Consider the following 23,335-nt stretch of genomic DNA (forward strand, 5'->3'; position numbering starts at 1 on the left):
CTACAAGTGAATACACATGATATTTAACACAGAGCAGTCCAGGTTCTTACATCCCAGATCTGTGCCTTCTCAGCAGCTAGTCATACATCACTGAAATTATGGTCCCTACCATATTAATATTTTAACAAAAAAAAAAATATTGATAGATCATGTGAACAACTGCAAGTTTAGAAAACAAAAGCTGAATGTAACTTAGACTAGAGGTTGTATTTTTAGTATGTGAGTAAGCTCTCACAGAATGACAGGAGTACATATCTAGGAGTATATCCTAGAATCACATTGTTCTTTATTCTTGTAAGAGTGGTCTTATTGCTAGATTTATAATTTCTACATTTCCTTAGAAAGCCCTGCCAAAAAAATGGAAAGCTATTTAAAATGCAAGTTCTGAGAAAAGCTCCCCTGAAACTCAAGACAAACAACAGACACTCTTTCCAGAGTTGCATCAAGAGTGTCAGTAATGACTTGACGTTAATAAGGACATGTCATCTGGAGCAAGCTACATTATGATCACTAATACTGTACATGATGGTCCATTTGCAGGAGCAGGGGGTGTCCATTGGATAGGCTGTCCAACATGTGAGAGGAGACTTGATGACACTTCCTGTCAGAAGTTCTTCCATGCTTTGCTGTTCGGTAGTACGGCATAGGGGACAGTCTCCAACTGCTACTGGAGAAACAGGATGCTGAAGGCCATCACGACACAGCACACAGCCACGTAGGGGCTTTTCCGTTCACCTGAGAAGGGAAAAATCCCAAACTAAATGAAAATTCAGGCATGACTAAACTTATCAAGGCTGCTCCTAGCCTAACACGGTCATTATCCCACTGCACATACAAATTAATTAATATTCAGCATTTCTTAGCTGGAGAACTGTTACTACAACTACAGAAGTTTATTGAAGAAGAATATGCATTGCAGTGGGAAAACTAAGGTGCAGGATAGCATATACTGCTACATAAAGAGACAGTTGGAGCTGTTTGCTTTAAGCAAAGGTCAAAGCAAAGAATTCTGTCTTACTATGTTTAAAAAGAGACTGGATGAGAAGCTCAGTGCTGTGGTTTAGTTGATTAGATGGTGTTGGGTGATAGGTTGGATTCGATGATCTCAGAAGTCTTTTCCAACCTGGTTAATTCTGTGTTCTGTTTTCTGTAACTATACACTGTTTTTTCAGAGGTGCAGTTTTTTTAGGAAAACATTAAACAAACAAACAAAAAACTATCTTGCTGCTTTTTCTTAGTGCCAAAGAGAGGCAGGAGGCAGGCATGGAAAAGCTGATCAAGCCACCAAATCTTTTACTGGCTCCATTCCCAGTTCTGGCGAGGGGCTGTTGCTGCTCAGAAGCCACTGCATGTCAGCTGAGATGTTCACCTCAGTGCTGCCTGGCCAAGACTGCTGTGACATGCAGCACACGTCCTCTATGTGTGCTATCATGGAGAAGCCAGCTAACTGGCTGGGGAGCAAACAGCAGCCCAGACATGGCCAGATGCCTGTCTTTCTTCTTTGCTCAGGAGACATAACATTGTTAGCATGTGGAGTGGGTCTGGTCCACAGATTCTCAAGTTAGTGATAAAAATGGTCAAGAGATTGGATTTCTGACTATTCCAAATTGGTGTCACTGTTTCTCAGGGCAGATGATGAATGAAAGTCAGGTTTACTCCATTAACAGCTTTGTACTTGGTGGCAAGGGTGATTGAGAAAGATCTAGTCGAAGAACAAAATGTTACAGAAGTCTCTTGCTCACCAAATAAACTATGGGGAAAAAAAAGGAATCTTAGGTAGGGAACTGAACTGTAACACAGTGAGGAGAAGAATATTAATTACTCTTCATAAATAAGTGACTTGTTGCTGGAAAGCAGAGTCCCCAGCACTGGACGGTACTTCCACACTACGTAACTGTCAGGAAGTGTTAACATAGCAAAGAGTCTTTAAAGTGTGAGAAGATTCCTGCTTTTATGAATTCAGAAGTACATAAACAGAGCTGGAGCTGTTCACTTCAGGCAAAGAAGTTAAATTTCCTTTTGCTGTGTGAGGTCTTTTCTATTACTACAACCCATTTTTTCTGAGATGCAGTGTTCAGAGAAACATTAAAGAAAAAAACCTGCCAAGGTTCCCAAGCCTAGCATTAAGGCACATTCTTCATGACAAAAAAAGTCTCTCTTTTACCAGAAGGACCTTCAAATACAGAAGGAACAAACATTTCACACCAAAAGAAAAATAAAATACTTATGTGACACCTCCCATAAGCAGGAGTGCCTGTCGCAGTGGCATCACAAGATGTTGTCATGATCTGGCATATATTTAATTAAACTTCAAATAACTGAATGAATTAATGTCTGCAGTTTCACATCTGTTTGAAATAAATTTTTGAGGAAGTCCACCTCCTACAGTTTAGAGTATTACAATTTTCATATGGGATATACTTCCCTGCTCTTAATTTTCTTAAAAGAGAAATCACCATGTGGCAGGATTAAACATAATTCTGCACAACTTTGTAAATATGTAGCCACTTGCTGGTTATTAAAATCTTATGCACATGTGAAAAGGTTGTTTAAACATAGTGGGCAAGTTAAATGTAGAGGAAGCCAGCAGGCATTTTAATTTTCAAAAGGCTACACTTTCTATATGCCTTTGTGATTAACACAAATTAAATGATGGGAATAATTTTCAAAGCCCATACTGAGGATATGTTACTGTTATGTAAGGAACATTAAGATGATACCTTCTCATCTTAGAGAAAGTCACAATGGATCACTCTAGATCTAAGTTGAAAATAAATTAGTGTTTTACATGAAAATAAGGGAATGGTTCAGTATGGGGCACAAGAGTGCACGCATTACATTGGGTGCAGCAGATGCAAACATGTTAACGCTACTACAAAAAGGGAAAACAAGACTGTATTTCATATGAACTGCAGTTCTTAGCTTTATTAAGTTGACAGGGACCTCATAAAAACTCTGTGTACTCTTTTAAATAGTTTTTTCAATTGTTGGCTGTGCATGGATAATAGAAAAAAGAAGCTTGTGCTTAACTGACTATAAAGAAGATGATGGTAAGGAAAGGTGTTCTCTTATGCATTAAATAAACCTTAATGCTGCTAAATTTTTACATTAGATTTTGCTGTTATAGCACAAAATTCCTTTCTGACAGCTGCTGCCTTGCCAATATCTTTCAATTACAATACTAAAATTGGGTATGCTATTATCTAAATAGGATGGTATCTCAAATCGTTTTAACAGGTCTTCACAAAACCATGGTTTTGTGTGTCAATGATTTTTGACATACTGAAAAAGGTATGTCATGTCCCTTTCAAAGCCTGAGAATGCAGAAAAGGGAACCACACATTTTTCTTTTAGGTTCAATGATAAGTAGGGAGTTCTACAATTACAAGTTCAGTGCTTCTGCTCTGCATTAACAATGAAATCTGAAGAACGCCATTTTGACGATGATTTGTAATTGTTTTCAAAATCTTGGATATAGCTTAAAGCTAAGACTGCACTTCTCTTGTGTATTCCTCTTTCCTTCTCAAAATTATTTCAGAGTAAGGATTAGAATAAATAAAAATATAAATGTTTGGGGAAAATGACTAAAATTGGATAGAGCTGATTGGCCTGCATATAGATTCAACTTGACACCAACAGCTTTGCATAATTCCAAAGTTCACCGAAGCTTCTGTCAAAAGAGAGAGAAGACATTTGTAATTAAACAGAACTGTACTGCATTATGAATTCCATGAATGAATTCCCTTTTTTTTGTTACTATAAGATAAACATCTGCCTTTTGGCCAGTAGAGTCCATTAGAATTTCAAATAGACAGCAGTTTATACGGAATCATTGACTTCCTACTATGTTAGTAAGAAGTTTGCCCTTGGTTACTTCATATAGTAAGAAGTGCAGAAGACTTCTGCAAATGTAACACCACTTAGCTGAACTGACACTAGAAAATGCAGGCTTCCATGATGCTAAGGATATTGCACAGAGGAAAATCCTGCATTTTTAAGATGAAGTAGGAGTTTCATTGCCACATGGAAACATTGTCCTAATAAATAATGCACAGTCAAAGAAAAAGCACTGGTTTAAAGAGTTCAAAGAAAAAGAATTACCAATCCTGGCGCATTTCCAGAATATTCCCAGTAGTCTGTAATGACAGAAGACATTAATTAGGTTCTTTGTTTAATAAAATAATTTAAGTCAGCTGATTTTCTTTCTTCTATGCTAAACAAATCCAAATTAACTGTACATTATCAACATGGCACTCTTCTTGACTTCAGGAAACACCAGAGAGGAACAAGCGACGAACTAAACAAGTGTCAAAGTCCTTTCTAAGTCAAGCAAGAAAAATAAAGATGCCTTTACTCAGGCTGTGCTCCAAATCAAAAGGTTTCATCAGAATTCTACATTAAAGTATCCCAGACAGAAAATTATGTGGAAAAAAAAATATAAGAAGAACACTGCAGTAGGAAATACCCACAGGCCTCTGTGCCATTGTATACTGGAAACTGGATATTGCAGCAAGTTTTCCTGCAGGAATGCAAGATGGTAAAACTATTTTAAAACTAATGCTTTGTAGTTTCTTTTTCGTATTTCTCTTAGCAACAGGAGATAATAATGCCTTTTCTAGCACTTTTATAGGTGTAACATGGTATAGACCACTTGTGTTGAAATAAGTAACAAAACAATTCATCAGGTCTGTTTTTATTCTTTTACCAAGGTTTAACTCATGTCTCTCTCAAGTGCTGCTTGCTCAGCACTTTCATTCTCACAGGTGAAGCAAGAAAGGAAAAAGGCAGGAATTAACTTTTCAGAGCACATCAAAAGGGATGTAAAAGCATGTACACCACAAATTTGTAACTTCTCTCTGTAACAAAATCTCCTACTGACTGCTCAACAGTAACAAGAACAGGGACTGCTTCAGAGTCTGAGGAGGAAGAACATTCAAGCGTCCTGAATTAGAAGCCAGCTTTCAGCCTTTCAAATATTGGTCAAAACTCTATTGAAAGCTTGTGTACAGGAAGGCTTCCTCCACAGTATGGATGACTGGTTTTAATGCAGCAGAAACATCTGGATTCAACTATATTGTCTATTCACAAATAAATAATACAGATTTTATTGACTAAAAAAACCAACCCCTAATTATTTTTCCTCCTTCTCCTGGTATGTTGCTCAGCAGTAACTTCAGCCTACATTACTTGTGGGGTTCTACCTACTACCTGCTGTGAGGGCAGTTCTCCAAGCACTTTCCAATAAGCTCTAAAGCCATACCCACAATGGTTTGATTATCTGTCTTCCTCCTACCTTGGGCTCTGGCAGTTGCCTATTTTTTTCCTGCTCAAATGCATATAGGTAGTTTTGGGACACTTGCTCCTGCATATTTCCAGAGTCAACATATCATTCACTTAAAAAAAAAAAAATTCTGCACTGCTTCATATTTTAATGGCCTCTTTTACGATCTTCAGCATCCCTCCCTCTCCCCATTTGGCAGACTCCCTTTTATTTCTGAAACAAAGATCTGAGTGTTGGGCAGGTGAGAATTAAGTGCTCCAACAGGCAGCAAGTGACTACATTTTTCAAAGTCAGATGACATACTTTTTGACTGATGCATCTCCTGCTGATCAGTTTATTGTGAATAGTACTCCAGCATATTCCTTTTTTGAAAATATGCTTTTTCATTTGTGTTTTAGATTGTTTTACCTCAAGCCATAAGTATTTCTATATAGTCACAGCTCTTTTTTTCCCCCTGCTTTTATACAGCTCCACAAGCAGAACTAATACTTGATAGGGTGCTTGGTTGCATGGTTTAGTTGATTAGATGGTGTTGGATGATGGGTTGGACGCGATGATCTTGAAAGTCTCTTCCAACCTGGTCTATTCTATTCTATTCTAATAATCCTTGCACGTAGACCATCACACTTTTCCGGGCAAAGTAGTCATATCTTTCCCAACCTTATTGATTCTATGATTCTATATAGTAATCAGAAGATATCTATGCACTTTTTGAAAAGGCAGGTTAAAAAAAAAAAAGCTTTAATGTGTAAATCTTACACAGCAAAAGATGCAGCCCCATGCTACTGTGTAGATGACAGTTAAGACTCTCGAAACTGTTGTCATTCTATATAAAACTAAGATTCACAGGTTGCATGCTGCAAAACCAAGACAAAAACTTCCTCATGTTGCCATCTCTCAAAAACTTTCCTGAGAAGTCAAAGAAATAAAACATTACTTTTCCTTTTCATATGCATATTTGAAGAATCCTAAGTGGGGAAAAAGAGTATTAATTCCTTCCAGGAGCCTAGAAATTGGATGAATTTGCCTCACTGTCTCAGCCAGTTGATTTCTTTGCCTTTTCAGGATTGTTTTGCACTGTGTGTAACAAGTTGTAACTGAAGCACTGTACACTGCTCCTAGCCCTAGAAAACTCTCTTCTTGGTGAAAATACAAATTTAATTTGCCTTTCTGATGTGGGAGGTACAAAACCGTTAGAATATGAGTTTCATCAGCTATCCTTATTGCAGTTAACAATTTATGAGCTTAAAGTCACCACTGACATGAGAATTGACAAGCCTTCCAACAGATGACAAACAAAATCTTTTTAAGAGGCTTGGGCTGCTCTTGGAACAGCTTAGTACGTCTGTTTGCCCACATAGTTTGCAACTAAGCAAAAGCAAATTGAAACCTGGACCTTCTGAACAGCTATAATCACAGCCTCTGGATGAACTGGAGGGCTCACTTTGGAAGACATTCTTCTGCAAGCCTTCTGCTGTCCTGATTTTTTCCATTACTGTTCATCTCAGACCTATAACATGCACCTCTTCAAGTCAAAACCTGTTTGATTATTACAGGAATGATGCTGTCTTGAATGAATCTGTTACAAAACAATTGCTCCTGAAGCAACTACTCAAAGTTAAATGCACTGTTCCTTATTATCCTCTTCATCCTTGTTTAGATGCAGCTGAAATCTGTCAGTCTGGCTTGCATACCTGCTGTTTTCTGGCAGCCATAAGATGTGCATGAGCTGCTGTGTATTTTAACTTTCAATGTTAGAATACATACATAGAATACATACATAGAATAAACCAGGTTGGAAGAGACCTTCAAGATCATCGCGTCCAACCCATCAACCAATCCAACACCGCCCAAGCAACTAACCCACGGCACCAAGCACCCCGTCAAGTCTTCTCCTAAAAACCTCCAGTGATGGCGACTCCACCACCTCCCCAGGCAGCCCATTCCAATGTGCAATCACTCTTTCTGTATAGAACTTTTTTCTAACATCCAGCCTGAACCTCCCCTGGCGCAGCCTGAGACTGTGTCCTCTTGTTCTGGTACTGCTTGCTTGGGAGAAGAGACCAACATCCGTCTGTCTACAACCTCCCTTCAGATAGTTGTAGAGAGTAATAAGGTCACCCCTGAGTCTCCTCTTCTCCAGGCTAAGCAACCCCAGCTCCCTCAGCCTCTCCTCGTAGGGCTTATGTTCCAAACCCCTCACCAACTTTGTTGCTCTTCTCTGGACTCGTTCCAGCAAGTCAACATCCTTCCTAAACTGAGGGGCCCAGAACTGGACACAGTACTCGAGGTGCGGCCTAACCAGTGCAGTGTACAGGGGCAGAATGTTAAAGGCACTGACTATGAAAAGTGGTGTTGGTTACCTGGAGAACAGAAAATCTAATGAAATTAAATTCCAGCTACTGGGAATTTAGACTTTGCCTGTTAGAATGGCAAAATTCAGCTGCCATGTGTTTACCAGGACAGCTCCACCACCACTGCAGGAGGGAGTGTGGGAGATACCCCACTGCAACGCAAAGGAAACCTCTGCATGCAATTGAGCACATCTTTCTGGTCAGCAGGGAGAAGGGAATGATGTTGTGGCGCACATTCTCCTCTGGTTAACATGAAACAGTAAATCTTTGCTCGCTTTCCCAACCTTAAACCCTATTGCTCAGAACAAAGCAGATGGAAACACTCAAGATGTGTCAGGGAAAATGAAGGTTTAAAACTCTGTTTGCCTTGGTAGGAAAAGACATATTTTTGCAGAAAACAGGATGAAATACAGTGTTATGAGAATGGGTGACATCACTTTGTAACACAGTTTCTCAACCAACAGAAATATGTTTCTTTTCTTACTATAAACAGCTTTAAATTCTCAGCAGTTACCCCTCAGTCAGAAATACAGTGAACAACTATCAACATTTCGCCTTCCTGTCACTTAAATATTTTACTGCTACTTTTTTATGCTATTAAATTGGAGCAGGAATAACGAGGTAAGATCATCTCTGTGGTAAAATGAAGTATCACTAGAATTTATTTTATCCAGTATGTCTAGACATTTCCATTTGAGCATGGAATATGCTAGTGAAGAGGGGCAGGGGTTTAACAGCATATGAGCTCCAAGTAAACATCTACCATTGAGGAAACAAATTTCATTGCTTCCAGGCCAACGTTTTATTCTCCAGTACAAAGTAGTCTGCATACATATATATAAAACAAAAATAAAAGAATGTCCAACATCTATATAAATACGAACTAACAGATCAAACACTCAACTCCTCCACTGTGTCAGCACCCTTTGAAAACATTTTATGAAGAGAGTTCTATTGTACTCCAGACAGATTTGCCTGAAGAATAAACAGAGTAGCTCCAGATTAAAGGAAGTACTCCTTGCCAAGAACAGCACTAAAATTTTAATCAGTAAAATAAATATTCTTGCTTCTTACTGTGTATACCTCATTGACTATTGTTGTTATCTTCCACTAGCAGACACACAAATTCCTCTTGCCCCTCCAAGTCTTTCATGAAGTCACCCTTTCTTTCCATCTTTTATCAAAAGAATTCTCTTGTGTCAGTGGCAACCTCACAGCCTCAAATGAAAGGACCCATATATTTTCATATTAGAACTCCAAACAGAAAAAAGCTGGTGTACCCTGGGCATCTCACACAGCTCAAAGAATACTTGAGTGATAAAATAGCAATTCCAGAGGTTAATTATAACAAATGTTTTCAGAAGATGCTCAGAAGACAGACTCAGATCTTGTCATGGTGACAAGAGTCTACTCAGAACTTGACACCTTTTCTGAAAAGTAAATGCAGAAGTGACAGAAGATATTTCAGGGAAAAAACAATTTCTTTAACAGCAAATGATATAGTGGAAAAACTGGACAAGTCAAACACCCAGCATCAAAAAGCTTGCTGTTTTTTCCAGCTAGGACACCATCAGCTACAAGTACTTCCTACAAATATTACCTTCTTTGCATTAACCTTTGGTGACAGTATTACTGAAGTACTATGGATGGCCTCAGTGGTTTCTAGGTCAAAACTGACCAATCATTAATTTAAAATCACATCACTTAATTCATGGTTCTTCATACCACTCATTGTACCCAACACAGAGTCACATTCTTTGTAAACCAAAAGGTGAATAGGTATTAAGAGCATCAGCAAAGCCCAGATTTGGCTCTATGGATGTCTCCATTTCCCACTATCCCAAAAATAATGCTGTGGAGCAGACTAGAGAACTGTTTTGCAGCAGCACTGGCTCTGCAACATTAAGCACATTCCAGGAGAAAAGGGATCACAAAGGAGAAAAACACTAGTCACCTAGAAACATGTGCTTTAGGAACAGAAGAGATAGTCACCAAAGGACAAAAAAAAACCTTAAAAACAAAAAGAGGTTAGGTTTTGCAGAAGATTTAAAAAATTCTTCTACAAATTCCTTCGTCTTAGAGAATATAAAATGTTGACTTAAAGGTATCATACATTAAGGATAGTGTTGCATATTTAAAAAAGATGTATTTTTAGCACTTTTCGTTATAGATCATTGCTAAAACTTTCAAACTTGTATCTCCAAAACACCTATCTTGAAAACAAACTGTAAGTCAACATCTGCTGTTAATGTTTTCTTATCTATCGTCTGTCACACATTTCTGGGTCTTTAATCAGCATCTAACAAGAAATTTGCAAACCCAAAAAACAACTAATAAAGCAGTATTAGCTGGCTTTGTTAAAATTAACAAGTTCTCACCATAAAACTGCAACTGCTTGCAAATACCTTATTGCATTCTACTTTAAGATACAAAATTAAGACTTCAAAGAATTTCAAAGTAGGATTTGTATCATCACAGACTATTAGAAGATACTAAAAGACTGTGGCTAAAACCAAACAGCTTGAGCATGTTTAAAATGATCAGACTACATACCCAGTTTTATTTTTGTCCAGTAAGCTGGGAGCCAAGGATCTGATATAGGCACATGTACATATGAGCAGCAAGATTACAGTCAGTAGACTCTGAAAGTTGAAGATGGCAGACTACAGAAGAAAATGAGAAAATATGTATTACATTTTTGCAGTGCAAAACTTCTCTTACTGTATAAATTGGAGAACACGGGTGATGCCCCCATATAATAACAAAAATGAAACCTACAGTATAGAAGAGTAAAGAAACATCAGGCAAAATGGCAACCTTACAGTTTCGCTCTCCAGCATCTGTCCCAAAGCCAGTTTGTGGAAACCCATTAGCAGCAGGCTAAGAGTTAGAGAAAACAGATGTTTCCTCTTGGCCAAGAATATGTGTAACTGCAGTTTGCATCAACATAATATGGTGGTGGTGAAGGTGAAGGTGAAGAATATTTAACAAATAAACCAGTGGCAGTCAAGAAAGAGAATCACAAGGAATATGGAGAATTGTTAAGATACTGCTTTATGAAGATTATATCCAAAATTTGAAGATTCATAAAAATACATACAACTAAGAATACCTCAACTTGAAAAGATAACTTAGTTCTGCTGTCTAACCTCCTTTCAAGTTTAAAACTTCTTTATTGAAAACAGAGTTTTAGAAGGGCTAATTAAATGGGAAATGCTGGACAAATGGAAGAATTGCCTTAGGATGAAGAAAACTTCTATTATTTGATCATAAAACTAATATGCCTACTGGCAGCAAGATGAAACAATTCTTGAGAAACTACTACAACATCAGTAATATGCAGTAAGTGCATCTCACAAGCATTTTTTTTTTAACTAAAGTCTTGAGTCTTGTCTGGCCAATGTGCTCTTTAATCATTAACTTACAAGTAACTACCATTGCTTACATGAAGCAATGTTTTCCAGAAGTATGAACATTATGGGGGGAGAGACAGTACTCATGCAATGACTGCTGTAACTACATAACCAAGTACAAAATGTGTCTGAAAGATGGCTGATGATGGCTTCCAGCAAGCACCACATCACCATTCCAAAAAATTATGCACCAGCAACATCTTAGATTGTTTTTTCCCAACAGCCTCACTGGACATTTTAGCCTACCAGTCCCTGTGCTTTGCAGCTTCTAATAAATTGCTCCAATCTTCTTGCAATGTGAAAATAGTCTAGCTACATGAAGCATTAAGCTGCAGGGTTTTTTTGTTTTGTTTTTTTCTTTTAACTTAGCATTTTGGTCAACTTACCAGCACCAGGTAGTATACTATGCAATTGCTTACTTCAAACAGTCTGCTTTTGTCTTTGCTCAGCCACCCTCATTTGAAAATCCTATCTAGTCTGAACTCAAAAAGAAAAGAAAAAAAAAAGGCAAATACAACAAATTCAACCTTCATTCTGAAATTCTGGTGACTTTGTGCCTAAATATCTGTTTGGGTTTTTTTAGCACTCAACCAAGAAAGATTAGTAGCTGTATTTAATGAAGTGTTCATAACTTAGGAAGGGATATTATATTGAAGTTTCCTTCTTCAAATATAACTCAGTGGGATATAGATCTGCACATCAGAGCACTCATTTCCACAGTCTGTTGGTCTAAGTATATTTTCCTCCTAGGCCACAAAATTCTAATGTTTTGAAGCTCTGATAATTGATTTTCTCTAAATAGTTAAGAAGAATCTTATTGAGAGAAAAAAAATCATATTTCAGTTTGGTATTGCATTAGCAGCAAACAGAGATAAATGAGAAGCTCTAGTAGAAGTAATCTGAACATCCATGATCCTCCAGATACAAAGATCTAAAACCTTGTAACAAAAACAGTTGTTCTAACAACTCAAATACATGCATTACACAGGTCTAGCTACACAAGGTAACTTATACCTCTAAGGTAACAAGGTCCAACAGGCCACCTGTAGGTGAGGAGCTATCCATTAGGGAGCAACAGCAGAGAGAGGGTCAAGGAGCAATGGAACAACTCTGCTTCTGCAGGGTGTATGAGACTAGCATCCTCAAGAGCATGCTGTCAATGGCAGCACTAGCAGCTGTGGTGGACCTGCTACTCTTCCCTTTACTTCTGCCCAAAGCAAGAACCCTCTTGAATGAGGAATCCCTCTGCAGAAGCAAAATGCCCAAAGCCATTTTCCTCATGCCCTTTCTACAACTACAGTTTGAGAAACAAGAGGGAAACAGGGTGAAAATGTGTTACTAGGATGGAAAGAGAAGGTAGACAATGGAGAAAGGTAAAGAGTAAATGGCAGCTACACTTAGGTGATACGTGGGAAGGCTTCTATGGTGATAGAGAATGCAGAGAAGGGATGTTACACAAGTGATGTGGTGATCCAGCACCAAAAGACAGCCCTCAGGCCCTCAAGGTATGGCTACAAGCTTTTCTCCTGAGCCACAGCATCTGGTAAAACATGGTTTAGTTAGGGGTTGTTCAGCCTGGGTAACAGATAGCTTCAGGGAGACCTTATTGTGGCCTTCCAGTATTTAACAGGGGCCTATAAGAAAGAGGACAGGCTTTTCATCAGTCCTATTGTGATAGGACAAGGGGAGTTGTTTTTAAACTAGCAGAGGGGAGGTCCAGGTTAGATAGAAGGAAAAAGTGTTTTTTACTGTGAAGGTGATGAAACATTAGCACAGGCTATCCAGAGAGGTGGTAGAAAGCCCATATCTGAAAGCATTCAAAATCAAGTTGGACAGGGCTCTCGGCAACCCGATCCAGTAGAAGATGGCCCTGCTCACTACAAGCAGGTTGGATTAGATGATCTTTAAAGGTCTTTTGCAAGTCAAACCATTCTGTGTTTCCAGTATTTTAGCTTAGCTAGTTAGGTCATTTCTGCTCTACTGCATTGTAAATAATGGACTGATTTTTCCAAAAGGTAAAAAAGCTGCCCATCATTATCACTGGCGTCGTGCTTTTGTACATGGCATAAGCTGTTGCCTGTTTCAGAAACCAGGGAACTCTCAATTCCCCCTGAGAGGCAACTCTTCCAACCTATAAGAAGCAGTGTCTCCTGGCTCCTGTGGGTCTAGGAACGCAACGAGGCCGGATCCAGGAGTGGCTGGCTCTCAGCAAAGCCAGATACTCCCTATCAACTGATTAATTTGATCGGTCCTCTGGGAAAGACAGCTGCTCTCAACATCTCACAGCACAGTGCCTGCCAGAACTCGGTTCCCATGAATTCCTGCAAGCTTTCTTCTGCAGCTGCTTCCCAAGGAGGCTGTTGGTACTGGGTAGATCAACACAGAAAAATGGCAGAAGGGCACACTTGCTTCCTCTTCAGAAGGGACTGTAAATGTATCCTCATGAAATGTGTTATTAGTCAATCAATACAGGAAGCATATAATTGTTCTTTGCTGGGCTCTTGATGTGTTTCCCCACACATGTAGCACAGGGCACTGCTGCAATCACAGATGCCATTACACTGAAATATGCTCTGAGTGACACCTTTATCTAGATACCTTGAAAGGACAGACATGCGTATTAAAAAAATTGTTTACAATTTTAAACTGGAAATGAAAAATTACTTCTGAAATAGATGGCTTCAAATTTCCTATCTGAAGTAATTCTTATGGCTCAGCTGAACTTACAGTAACAGGCAACTAACATCCAGCTGCTGGAATTGATGTAACTAACAACAGCTACAGGAGTCATAGATTGCTTGGAATCTTTATGAAAAATACTTCATTCACGTACCAAACTACTGGGAAATGCTGTAATCTAGGTGGACTGCAGTTCACTTGGTTAAACCAGGATCTTCTGATCCAAAAGGAATTAACTAAAGTTTTTCAAGGATGTTTACTGGCTTAATGTAGATCCTCCAAGTCTCATTCCCGTTATAAAGAATTTTCACCACATAGAGAAACTCATGCTTTTAGACTGGTGAAAAGACAACTAACTTCAGAAGGCTCAGATTGCAAATGCAGAAAAGAATCAGCACTGTTATTTTATTCTTGTTTTAGACAGTGCAAGCTATGGCTTTAATTATATACACTGAAATTTTCTACATCTGCACTTGGCATACTTCTAGACATGCTAGAAACATCTCAGTAGTTACATTCTCTGTTACTTGACTAATTACATTAGTTACATTACATTTTCCCCCCCTGCCCTCTCCTGTGTGCCGTCCATGTAGTTGTGGAACACTATCCCATCACCTGCAGCACTAATGAGGTATTCTGTTCAGCAGAACTTGCAACAGCAAGCTTTTCATAAGTCTTTAGAAATTTAAGACCATCAATTTTAGCTTTGAGAGCTCCATGCTCAGAGGCTCTTTTAAATCCTTCTCAAAATGAGACCTTAAAAAAATACCGCAATATTATTTCCCTGATCATACCATATCTTAGTAAAAATAATTCCACATAATACACCACAGAAATAAAGAAGGAATACTCTTGAAAGGTTTCTTGTGTTCAGATTAGCAGTGATGGCAGAGATTAGAATAACTCATGTGAATGCATGGTAGTTGGAAGACAAACATTACAGCTACAGACATTTGAATGTATTCCCATCAGGGTCTAAATCTGAGCAGTGTAGCTGTCAGCAGAGGGGATGCTGGGGCAAAACAGGGAGTTATTAGGGAAAGAAGTCTCCAGTTCCCTCTGGAAGATGCCATCTGAGAGTCTGCTGCAACACAGGAGCAGGGGATGGTGTGGCAGCTCCTTTTTCTGTAGTGAGGACAGAGGGAAGGAAGAGCTTGTGGAAGGAGTACAAAGAAATCTCTGGAAAAGTACGTGGTAATAAAAGTGTTCATACACAAAGAAGGAACTAGATTTTAATATACTTTAGTAAGTGCTGATTTAGAGTGGAAATTTTCCTATGTGGCTGAAAAAGGGAATTCTGATGGGCCATAACATTTGCAAAGCCCCTGCCAATCTGATTATAGACAGTGTTGTCACTCTTGCAACTTAGCATTAAATGTACTACTCTTGATGATAAGAAAAGAGGGAAAAAAGGCAGCTCAGGGTTGTGGTTATCACCAACTCTTGAACTTATAAGAGTATTCAATTGAATGTGCTGAAAGGAAGGGCTCATTCAGATGACTCCTGCATTTTTAGCAATCAGTGGTCAATGTGTACTCAGCCTCAGCAGATGTAGAATCATAGAATGACCTGGGTTGGAAGAGACCTCCCAAGGTCATCTAGTCGCATCCTCCTGGCAGTAAGCAGAAACATCCTCAACTAGATCAGGTTGCCCAAAGCCTTGTTGAGCCTCAATTTGAGTATCTCCATGAATGGGGCCTCAACCAGCTCCCTGGGCAACCTGGTCTAATGCTCCACCATCCTCATGCTCAAGAGGTCTACCTCTGAGTGGGATCTGCATCTCTTGGAGTCAGAGAATGAACCAGGTTGGAAGAGACCTCCAAGAACATCCAGTCCAACCTACCACTTAGCCCCATCCAATCAACTAGACCATGCCACTAAGTGCCATCCAGTCTCTTCTTGAAGATCTCCAGGGATGCCGATTCTACCACCTCCCTGGGCAGCCCATTCCAATGGCAAATCACTCTCTCTGTGAAGAACTTCCTGAACCTCCCCTGGTACAGATTGAGACTGTGTCCTCTTGTTCTGTTGCTGTTTGCCTGGGAGAACAGACTGACCCCTACCTGGCTACAACCTCTCTTCAGATAGTTGTAGACAGCCATGAGATCTCCCCTGGGCCTCTTCTCCAGGATAAACAACCCCAGCTGCCTCAGCCTCTCCTCATAGACTTGTGTTCCAGGCCCCTCACCAGTTTTGTCGCCCTTCTCTGGACACCTTCCAGTACCTCAACATCTCTCTTGACTTGAGGGGCCCAGAACTGGACACAGTACTCAAGGTGTGGCCTAATCAGTGCTGAGTAGAGGGGCAGAATAACCTCCCTGCTCCTGGCCACCTCCCTCCTGCTGGCCACACTATTCCTGATACAGGGCAGGATGCCATTTGCTCTCCTGGCCACCTGGGCACACTGCTGGCTCATATTCAGCCTACTACCTACCAGCACCCCCAGGTCCCTTTCTGCCTGACTACTCTCCAGCCACTCTGTCCCCAGCCTATATGGCTGCTTGGGGTTGTTGTGGCCAAAGTGAGGAATCCTGCACTTAGCCTTGCAGGGTTTTTATTTGCTCCATTACCTCTACATTCTCTAATTCAGATAGAATTAGGTGTAGCAAGCACCATGGAATTATATGCTTGAGGACAGTACTATAATAAATCAAACCGTAAGCTTTGACGCAAGTGTACATATCATGGAATGACCTGCTGAATTTCCTCTTGCCTCATACACTTTCATTTAAAATAAACCAGCTGATACCATGGTTCTAGTGGAAAAAAAAAAAACATGAAAGAAAACATAAACTTCATACTGTTGTCCCCCTGGGTTGGCAGAAAAAACCACAAGCTCTCCCAGTTTATCTTTACAGATGTAACACTGAAACCAAAGCTTAATCTTCCTTAGACTTACAGCATTTACAAAATGATCACTCTTATCTCTGATTGCAGCATGAACATGATTTCATCTGTGCATGCCATAAAAAGAGGCCATTGTCATTCCAGCAAGTTGTTCAACTTTGTCCTGTGGTTACTCTCATAATAATCATTATGTGGCAAACACAGATAAATGACTGGAATATTCTAAAGAAATGATAACCACATTTGCGTAATATACTGCAGAACATACATACAGTATCTCCAGAACAGTTCTATTTTCTCTTTTCCTCCTTAATATGATGAAATTGATAGATGATTATGTTATCTGGAACCAAGGAAACAAGTGGTCATATCCGATCGTTTAGCTGCCACGAGCAAGATTTTGCACTGCAGTTAAACTGTGGTTAAGTAAGAGCTGATAAAAATGTAGAAGTCTGCATGAAAATAGCAATGCAAGATTCAAATCCCATCACAAAAAGGTGGAATCAATCTAAGAAATTTTAATGAAGAGCTCTTTAAACAGCTGAAAGAGAAAATGCTTATTACCTAAGGTTTCCATTAGGTACTTCAATTCTTATTTCCCAAGTCTAAATCTAATTTTTAGCAGTACAATACTGAAAAAGAAAAAAAAAAAGAAAGAAAGAAAGAGAAAGGGAACAGAACACATAGGACTACTCCCAACCTGAAGGTCAAAGCAATTGCTAAAAATTAATTAAAACAGGCACACAATTATTTTCCAACCTATCCTGAAATAATTTGTTTTCCTACTGCTGTCAAACGTAATCTGATGAAAATGAATGGAAAATAAGCATTTGTAAAAGAGGTATGCTAACTACAACAAGAATAATACAACACTTTGGAAATCCATTAATTTGGAAGTGGTTATTGGCCAAAACTACACCAAATAACTAACCAAGAGGTGTCTAGACAAAACTAGTTTGTACTTAGTAAGTATCCAAATACTGCTCACATAGCAGCTACTGGTTGCTCCACCATGAATAGGGTTTTACCACATATTCACCCCAGTACTTAGTTTCCAACGAATTTAAGTACATTATTTAATGCTCTTTCACAATTCTGTCCAAAATATTCAAAGTTCTGTCTATAGTAATTATTTTGGCATTCATAAAATTTTGACTAAGTCTTGATTAGATTGATAGGGAATCTTCAGGCATTTCTCAAAGATGTTGTCTAATTTAAATGGCAAGCACAACATAAATGAACTAATATGTATGCTTTTCAGTCAGCTGAAGACCAATACATCTGTTTAAGACATAATCGATCTCTCTAAACAATTAGATAACGAATTAACAGATGGAAACAGTTGTCCTGTCTCACAAAAGCTCTCTTTAACACTTCTAATTTTTTTTAACACAGTTCAAATCCACAGACCAACACTAAAATGTCACCTCAAGGTGACGGTGAAATTCCATGCTCACTTGAATTCCTTTTTGCCCCAACACAACAATTTTAATATTGAATTTTTGGTCTAAGCTGCTACCAGGCACAGTACTTAATTTAAAAAATCTCACAATAAAGTGAAAGCTGCAGCATTAAGCTTTTTTACCAGGGTTACTATAGCACACAGGTTCATATATTTGTTCAATAAGCACAGACTTGTTAGATGTGGCACTAAAAGGTCTCTTTCTCTCCACATCTTCTTTGCAGACTGTCTAGCTTGCAATTTTGCAGATCTTTTTCTCTGCTCTATTTCCCCCTCTTTCCTTTATTTATGGCACACAGAATAGGGTTGGTATAGTCTTTCTGTTGTAAAGACTGCATATTTTTATTTCGTTATTTGCAATCTTTAAATTAACTAAGAATTAAAAACAGGAACAATTTTATGCATACCATTTACACAATTTTTTTGGTGCATTAATAGTAGAACCACCTCTTTCAAAAATGAAAAATATTTCTTTATCAGGAAAAACCATAGTTAGTCAAATAATGAAAAGCTCTGCTAAGTCTCTGATGTCGTATGACACTGGTCAGGCCTACAGCAGCTCTGCAGGTCTCTTATTTGGCAGAGTTCAGGAGCATGGTTTGGATTCTTAGGAACTGTATGACATTTGCTAATGTTTTTAGCAAGATGTGACATTGACTCAGGATCTCAGGTAGTGATAGGACGAGGGGGAATGGAATGAAGCTGAAGGTGGGGAGATTCAGGCTGGACGTGAGGAGGAAGTTCTTCACCATGAGAGTGGTGAAGCCCTGGAATGGGTTGTCCAGGGAGGTGATTGAGGCCCCATCCCTGGAGGTGTTTAAGCCCAGGCTGGATGAGGCTCTGGCCAGCCTGATCTAGTGTGGGGTGTCCCTGCCCATGGCAGGGGGGTTGGAACTAGATGATCCTTGTGGTCCCTTCCATCCCTGACTGATACTATGATACTATGACTACGTTATGATCACTTCCTTTTGTTTAACGTAAGATTTAGATAATGAGTGGAAGTTTTACAGCCTTTACTCAGCTCATTAATAATTGCAAATGGCCTGCAGAAAAATGTGATTCCCATTCTCTTGCTATGATGTTGAGAATAGTAGACAGAATGTCAAAGACGCTTAGTAAGAACTGTTTGTCACTCAGCAGAGAGATGGGTTTCTCACTACTCATGTCATTCCTGGACTGGTCACGTATGTGGTAAAATTCATAGAAGTAGACTTCTTGCATCTTATTGTTACCAAATCAGGTCAAGAGATGCATCTTAAAATGGCAGAACAGATCAGCTTCCTCTGTTCTGTAGTCACAGAAGCAAAATACTGATGGCATATATTCACACCTTCTTGTAAACTGACCCAGAAGAACCTATAGTGAACACTTCAAGTAGCAATTGGTAATATGCTCACTCCACAGCAGCATTTCTATTTACAAGGGCAGTTACAGGTCATATGAGATTTACTAAGCACCAACACCAGTGTAGTAAATGTCCCTACCTAGCCATGCTGTGTCTCCTTGTTTCCCCTTCTCTCTCCACTTTTCAATTCTCTGACAAGTTCCTTATTCATGGTACATGGAGAGCAACTCCTTGTTGCTTTCTCACCAATTAGCAGTGATCACTCCTGCTGCTAAGGGTATGCTGAGCTGCCATGAGGACCAACAAGTATTGAATGCTGGGATGGGAGTCAGTTGTTGCATGACTGGTGGCAAAGGAGGTTGTACCATCTTCTTACATTACAGCTTTTGCGCAAGACAAAAATCCTCACATTACCAGCAAAATCAGATTAGCTGGGTAGGAAAGGCTTTATCAGATGAAAAAATGTGTTACTGAAATTCTAATTGTTTATTACAAAAATGCAATGCCTGATGGCACTGTTACACTGACAAGCAAAAAGTTGTCCATCATTATTCCAACATAAATTCAAAATACAAAGACACTTTAAGACTGTAAAATGAACTAGGCGGTGTTTTTAATCCTATCTACCTTTAGGCCATGATGAAAACTACTAGCAAATCTGAATCAGGATTGATTCCTCCTTAGAACTTTGAATAAGCCAAACATAAAACATTGCACACAAAGACTCCTGAAAGCTATTTTGCAGAACACTGTCCCAGATTCTGCTATGTTTATATCTGAGAGCTTGGTTTGGATCAATATTTACTAATGAATGTTTTTACAACTGGTTTTATGAGCAATTTTCTTGCCTTTGATAAACACCATTCTAAGAGAGCCACAAAGACTGTGTCCTCATGGAAAGTTCCCAAACCAATTTTTCAGCAGTAAGAGGGGGCTCAAGGTCATTCCTAACCAGAGGGTAAAGGGAAAGAAGCCATCATTGTGAAATTTTCTACAATTATTTCTTTTCTTCATCAGCAAATTGCAATTACAGACACACAAAAAATACACACCAAAATGTGTACTAATGTTTGGCTGCAACTGCACATTTTTGCTAGAGAGGAAAGTGAAGAACCTTTCAGCAGGTGAAAAGCTCATCACTAATGTTGTTACTTCAGGCTTATTTCTTCCTTCCACCCACCACACCACATGTGCATGGCAAATTTTTCAACACCGCTAGGAACAGTTTTGTTGAGTTTTCAGATACAAAATTCCAAATGTCGACAGAATAAACTGACAAAATGACTTGTGGAAGTCAGTAAACAATACACATCCTTCTTTCAAGTAAACAGCTGTGTCATTACACTGCATCCTTTGTGTTTCTTGTAAACCCTTAGTCATCGAGCATCTTCTACATGCTTTCAAAGTTGGTCCAAGTTATGACTGTTTTTTCACTACCCCACTGGCAGTGAGCAGAAAAAACCCATAAACACAAATTGTGCTTATATATATATATATATATATATATATATATGCACATATGTACATATATCAGTTTGACAGCAGCTGGCTCTTCATCCAGCACAAGCTTTGACTTGCATAGTGAAGACGCAGAAAGGAAGTGTGGGAGACAATGGGATGGAAAGTTACAAGGGATAAAGTCCTTTAGAAATTATGCTTCAAAAATTATGTTATTCATGGAGCCATTGGCTTAACACAGTTGCAGGTCACTTTCTTTGGAGAAAGAGAACAAGTTGGAGGTGTAGCTCTACTCTCTTTCATTTGATGATACACAGACAGCAGCTGCTTCCTACCTTAAAGTATGAGATCAAAGAAAGTGTCGTTTAACTACAGCTTGTGAGGGCTAATCCCATAAAACAATTTTTTTCCTAAAGAGATGTGACACCAGAGGTAACATCACAGAGGATTCAAAGTTCTGAGTATACCATGAGGGTTATTGTTTTCCCTGTGGGAATTCAAGCACTGCAAGACAGAATAATCTTATTTTCACCTCCTTTGATGTAAAAATCTTGAGAAAAATCCCTCAGAAAGATTCTATTTTACTTCAAGTTCCTTGAAGCCAAAAGAATAGCCTCTAACAAGCGAACACAGACAAGTGGAGAGAAAAATTCTCATGAGATCTTGCACATTTTCCATTACCTTTCTGCTAAACATAAGGGTGGTATTTCAAGGCTAAACTGAGCAATGGAAATGTCTCACTGATCACTGAGGTTCTCTTGCCCCCTACTCCCCCTCCCTCCCTTTTCTTTTTTAATTTTAGAATCTCAGATCCTTTTAAGTACTATGAAGAATAGCAAGGTGATGTTGTACTATAGCATCTGCCTTTTCAAGGCATTGATTAGAGGTGAGGTATTCACTTCTCTTGTTTTCTGTATGTTTGTTTTAGATCCTTTGAGATAACTTGTGCCTCCTACCATAAAAACCCTTTGTTCACTCCTTGAAGCCACAGATTAGAACAGGTTCATCTAAAAGATCTGCCAAAGAATGCTCAGGTGAGCAACTTCCAACAATTTCCTGCTGGTGACAAGATCTGGAGCCTAAGAACTCTTTTTTAACTGAACCATAAGAAAGTTCAAGAGATATGAATCTTTTAATAAATACATGGGAATCACAAAAAGGTTCAGTGGAAGTTGTACAACATCATCACTGGTGAAGGTTAATCTGTCAAGACCAGTTTGGATGGGACTTTGAGCAACCTGATACAGTGAAAAGTGACCCTGGCCATAGTGAGTGGGGTGGCCTAAGTGATTTTTAAAGGTCCCCTTCTAAGCCAAACCACTTTGTGGTTCCAACAAAAGTTCTGAAAATGTTCATCTTAAAGTAATTATGTACCGAAGGGAACTTGCATAAAAACTTCAAGTTGAACACTGAAACCCCTCTTCTCTATGCTATTCCTTTTAATTTGAAAATCATGTATCTGTACTGCTCATAGAAAGATCTTCCCTTTAGCTGAGAAAGATTATTTCACAGCACAGCTTTAACTCTAATCCCAGTGTAATTCTTTCCTTTATATTCTCTGTATGTACGACCAAAAAAAAAAAAATCCCCCCAAAAAACCTACAAACCCCAAAACCACAACAAACCCACACATAAAAATCCCCCCAAACCCCACAAAACACCGCCCCCCCACTTCATTGGCAACGTTAGTAAGCCTCTAGATCAACTCTATGTACAGCATTCACACTTTTTATTAGCAAACGGACTGAGGCCTCTGGCTCTATTCCTGAAAAGCCAGAGCTGTAGTCCGTGTCAGGGCTCCGTTTACTGATAATGAAGCAAAACGTCAAACAAGGTATCTAGTAAGTCAGAAGAGTCAGAAATAATATACTGACAGACGTGGCACTGCGGCTCAGAGTAACCACTGATGCCCCACAAAAAACTCGCAGTAGGCCGATACAGACGGAAAATCTGTCAAGACGAGGGGCGGGGAAGGGACTACGGCACACGGGCGGCTTGCATTACTGCTAGGCTAACTGCTAAGCAAGGCTTTACTGTGAAACTGGGGCGGCTCCGTTCCCGCGAGTTCGCGGCTCCGCGGCGGAGTGAGGGCCTCAGCCCTCTGACAGTTTAAAGGCCCGGCCTGGAGGAGATGTGAGTGGCCACTGAAGTGCCACGGGGCCCGGGAAGCAGCCCTTACTACAGAAGCGGTTGGCTGGGGGGCACAGCAGCGGCGGTGCCGGTCCCACGGTAACCCGAGCGGAGCAGGCGCCCCCCGCCCGCCGTCCCGCGCTTACCATGGCGACCCGCTCCCGGCCACATCACACTTCCGCCGGCCGGGCCGGGGCGGAAGCGCGCCAACGGAGCACAGTATGGGCGGGGACACTGCAGGGATTGGCAGCTGACGATGTCAGAAATTGCGATTGGAGAAAACAGAAGGACGGAGGCGGGACGGACAGGCGAACTCCTCTTTCATTGGCTGTCGCGCGGCCGCCGGAAGCGCGGCTTTTTCGGGCA

The 23,335-nt window shown here is 39.7% G+C and overlaps 1 protein-coding gene across 1 annotated transcript; it reads right to left on the reverse strand.

The window, feature by feature from the left end:
* Window positions 1-23,197, reverse strand: TMEM167A (transmembrane protein 167A). The gene is made up of 4 exons (XM_054178585.1): window positions 23,116-23,197; window positions 10,189-10,298; window positions 4,102-4,136; window positions 1-735 (listed from the first exon to the last, which is right to left on the reverse strand). Exons 1-4 carry the CDS (start codon window positions 23,116-23,118, stop codon window positions 665-667), a joined length of 219 nt encoding a protein of 72 aa, XP_054034560.1. The 5' UTR covers window positions 23,119-23,197; the 3' UTR covers window positions 1-664.
* Window positions 23,198-23,335: the final 138 nt, after the last annotated feature.

Source organism: Dryobates pubescens, chromosome Z (genome assembly GCF_014839835.1).
Source record: "Dryobates pubescens isolate bDryPub1 chromosome Z, bDryPub1.pri, whole genome shotgun sequence".
In the NCBI taxonomy this organism is placed as follows: domain Eukaryota; kingdom Metazoa; phylum Chordata; class Aves; order Piciformes; family Picidae; genus Dryobates; species Dryobates pubescens.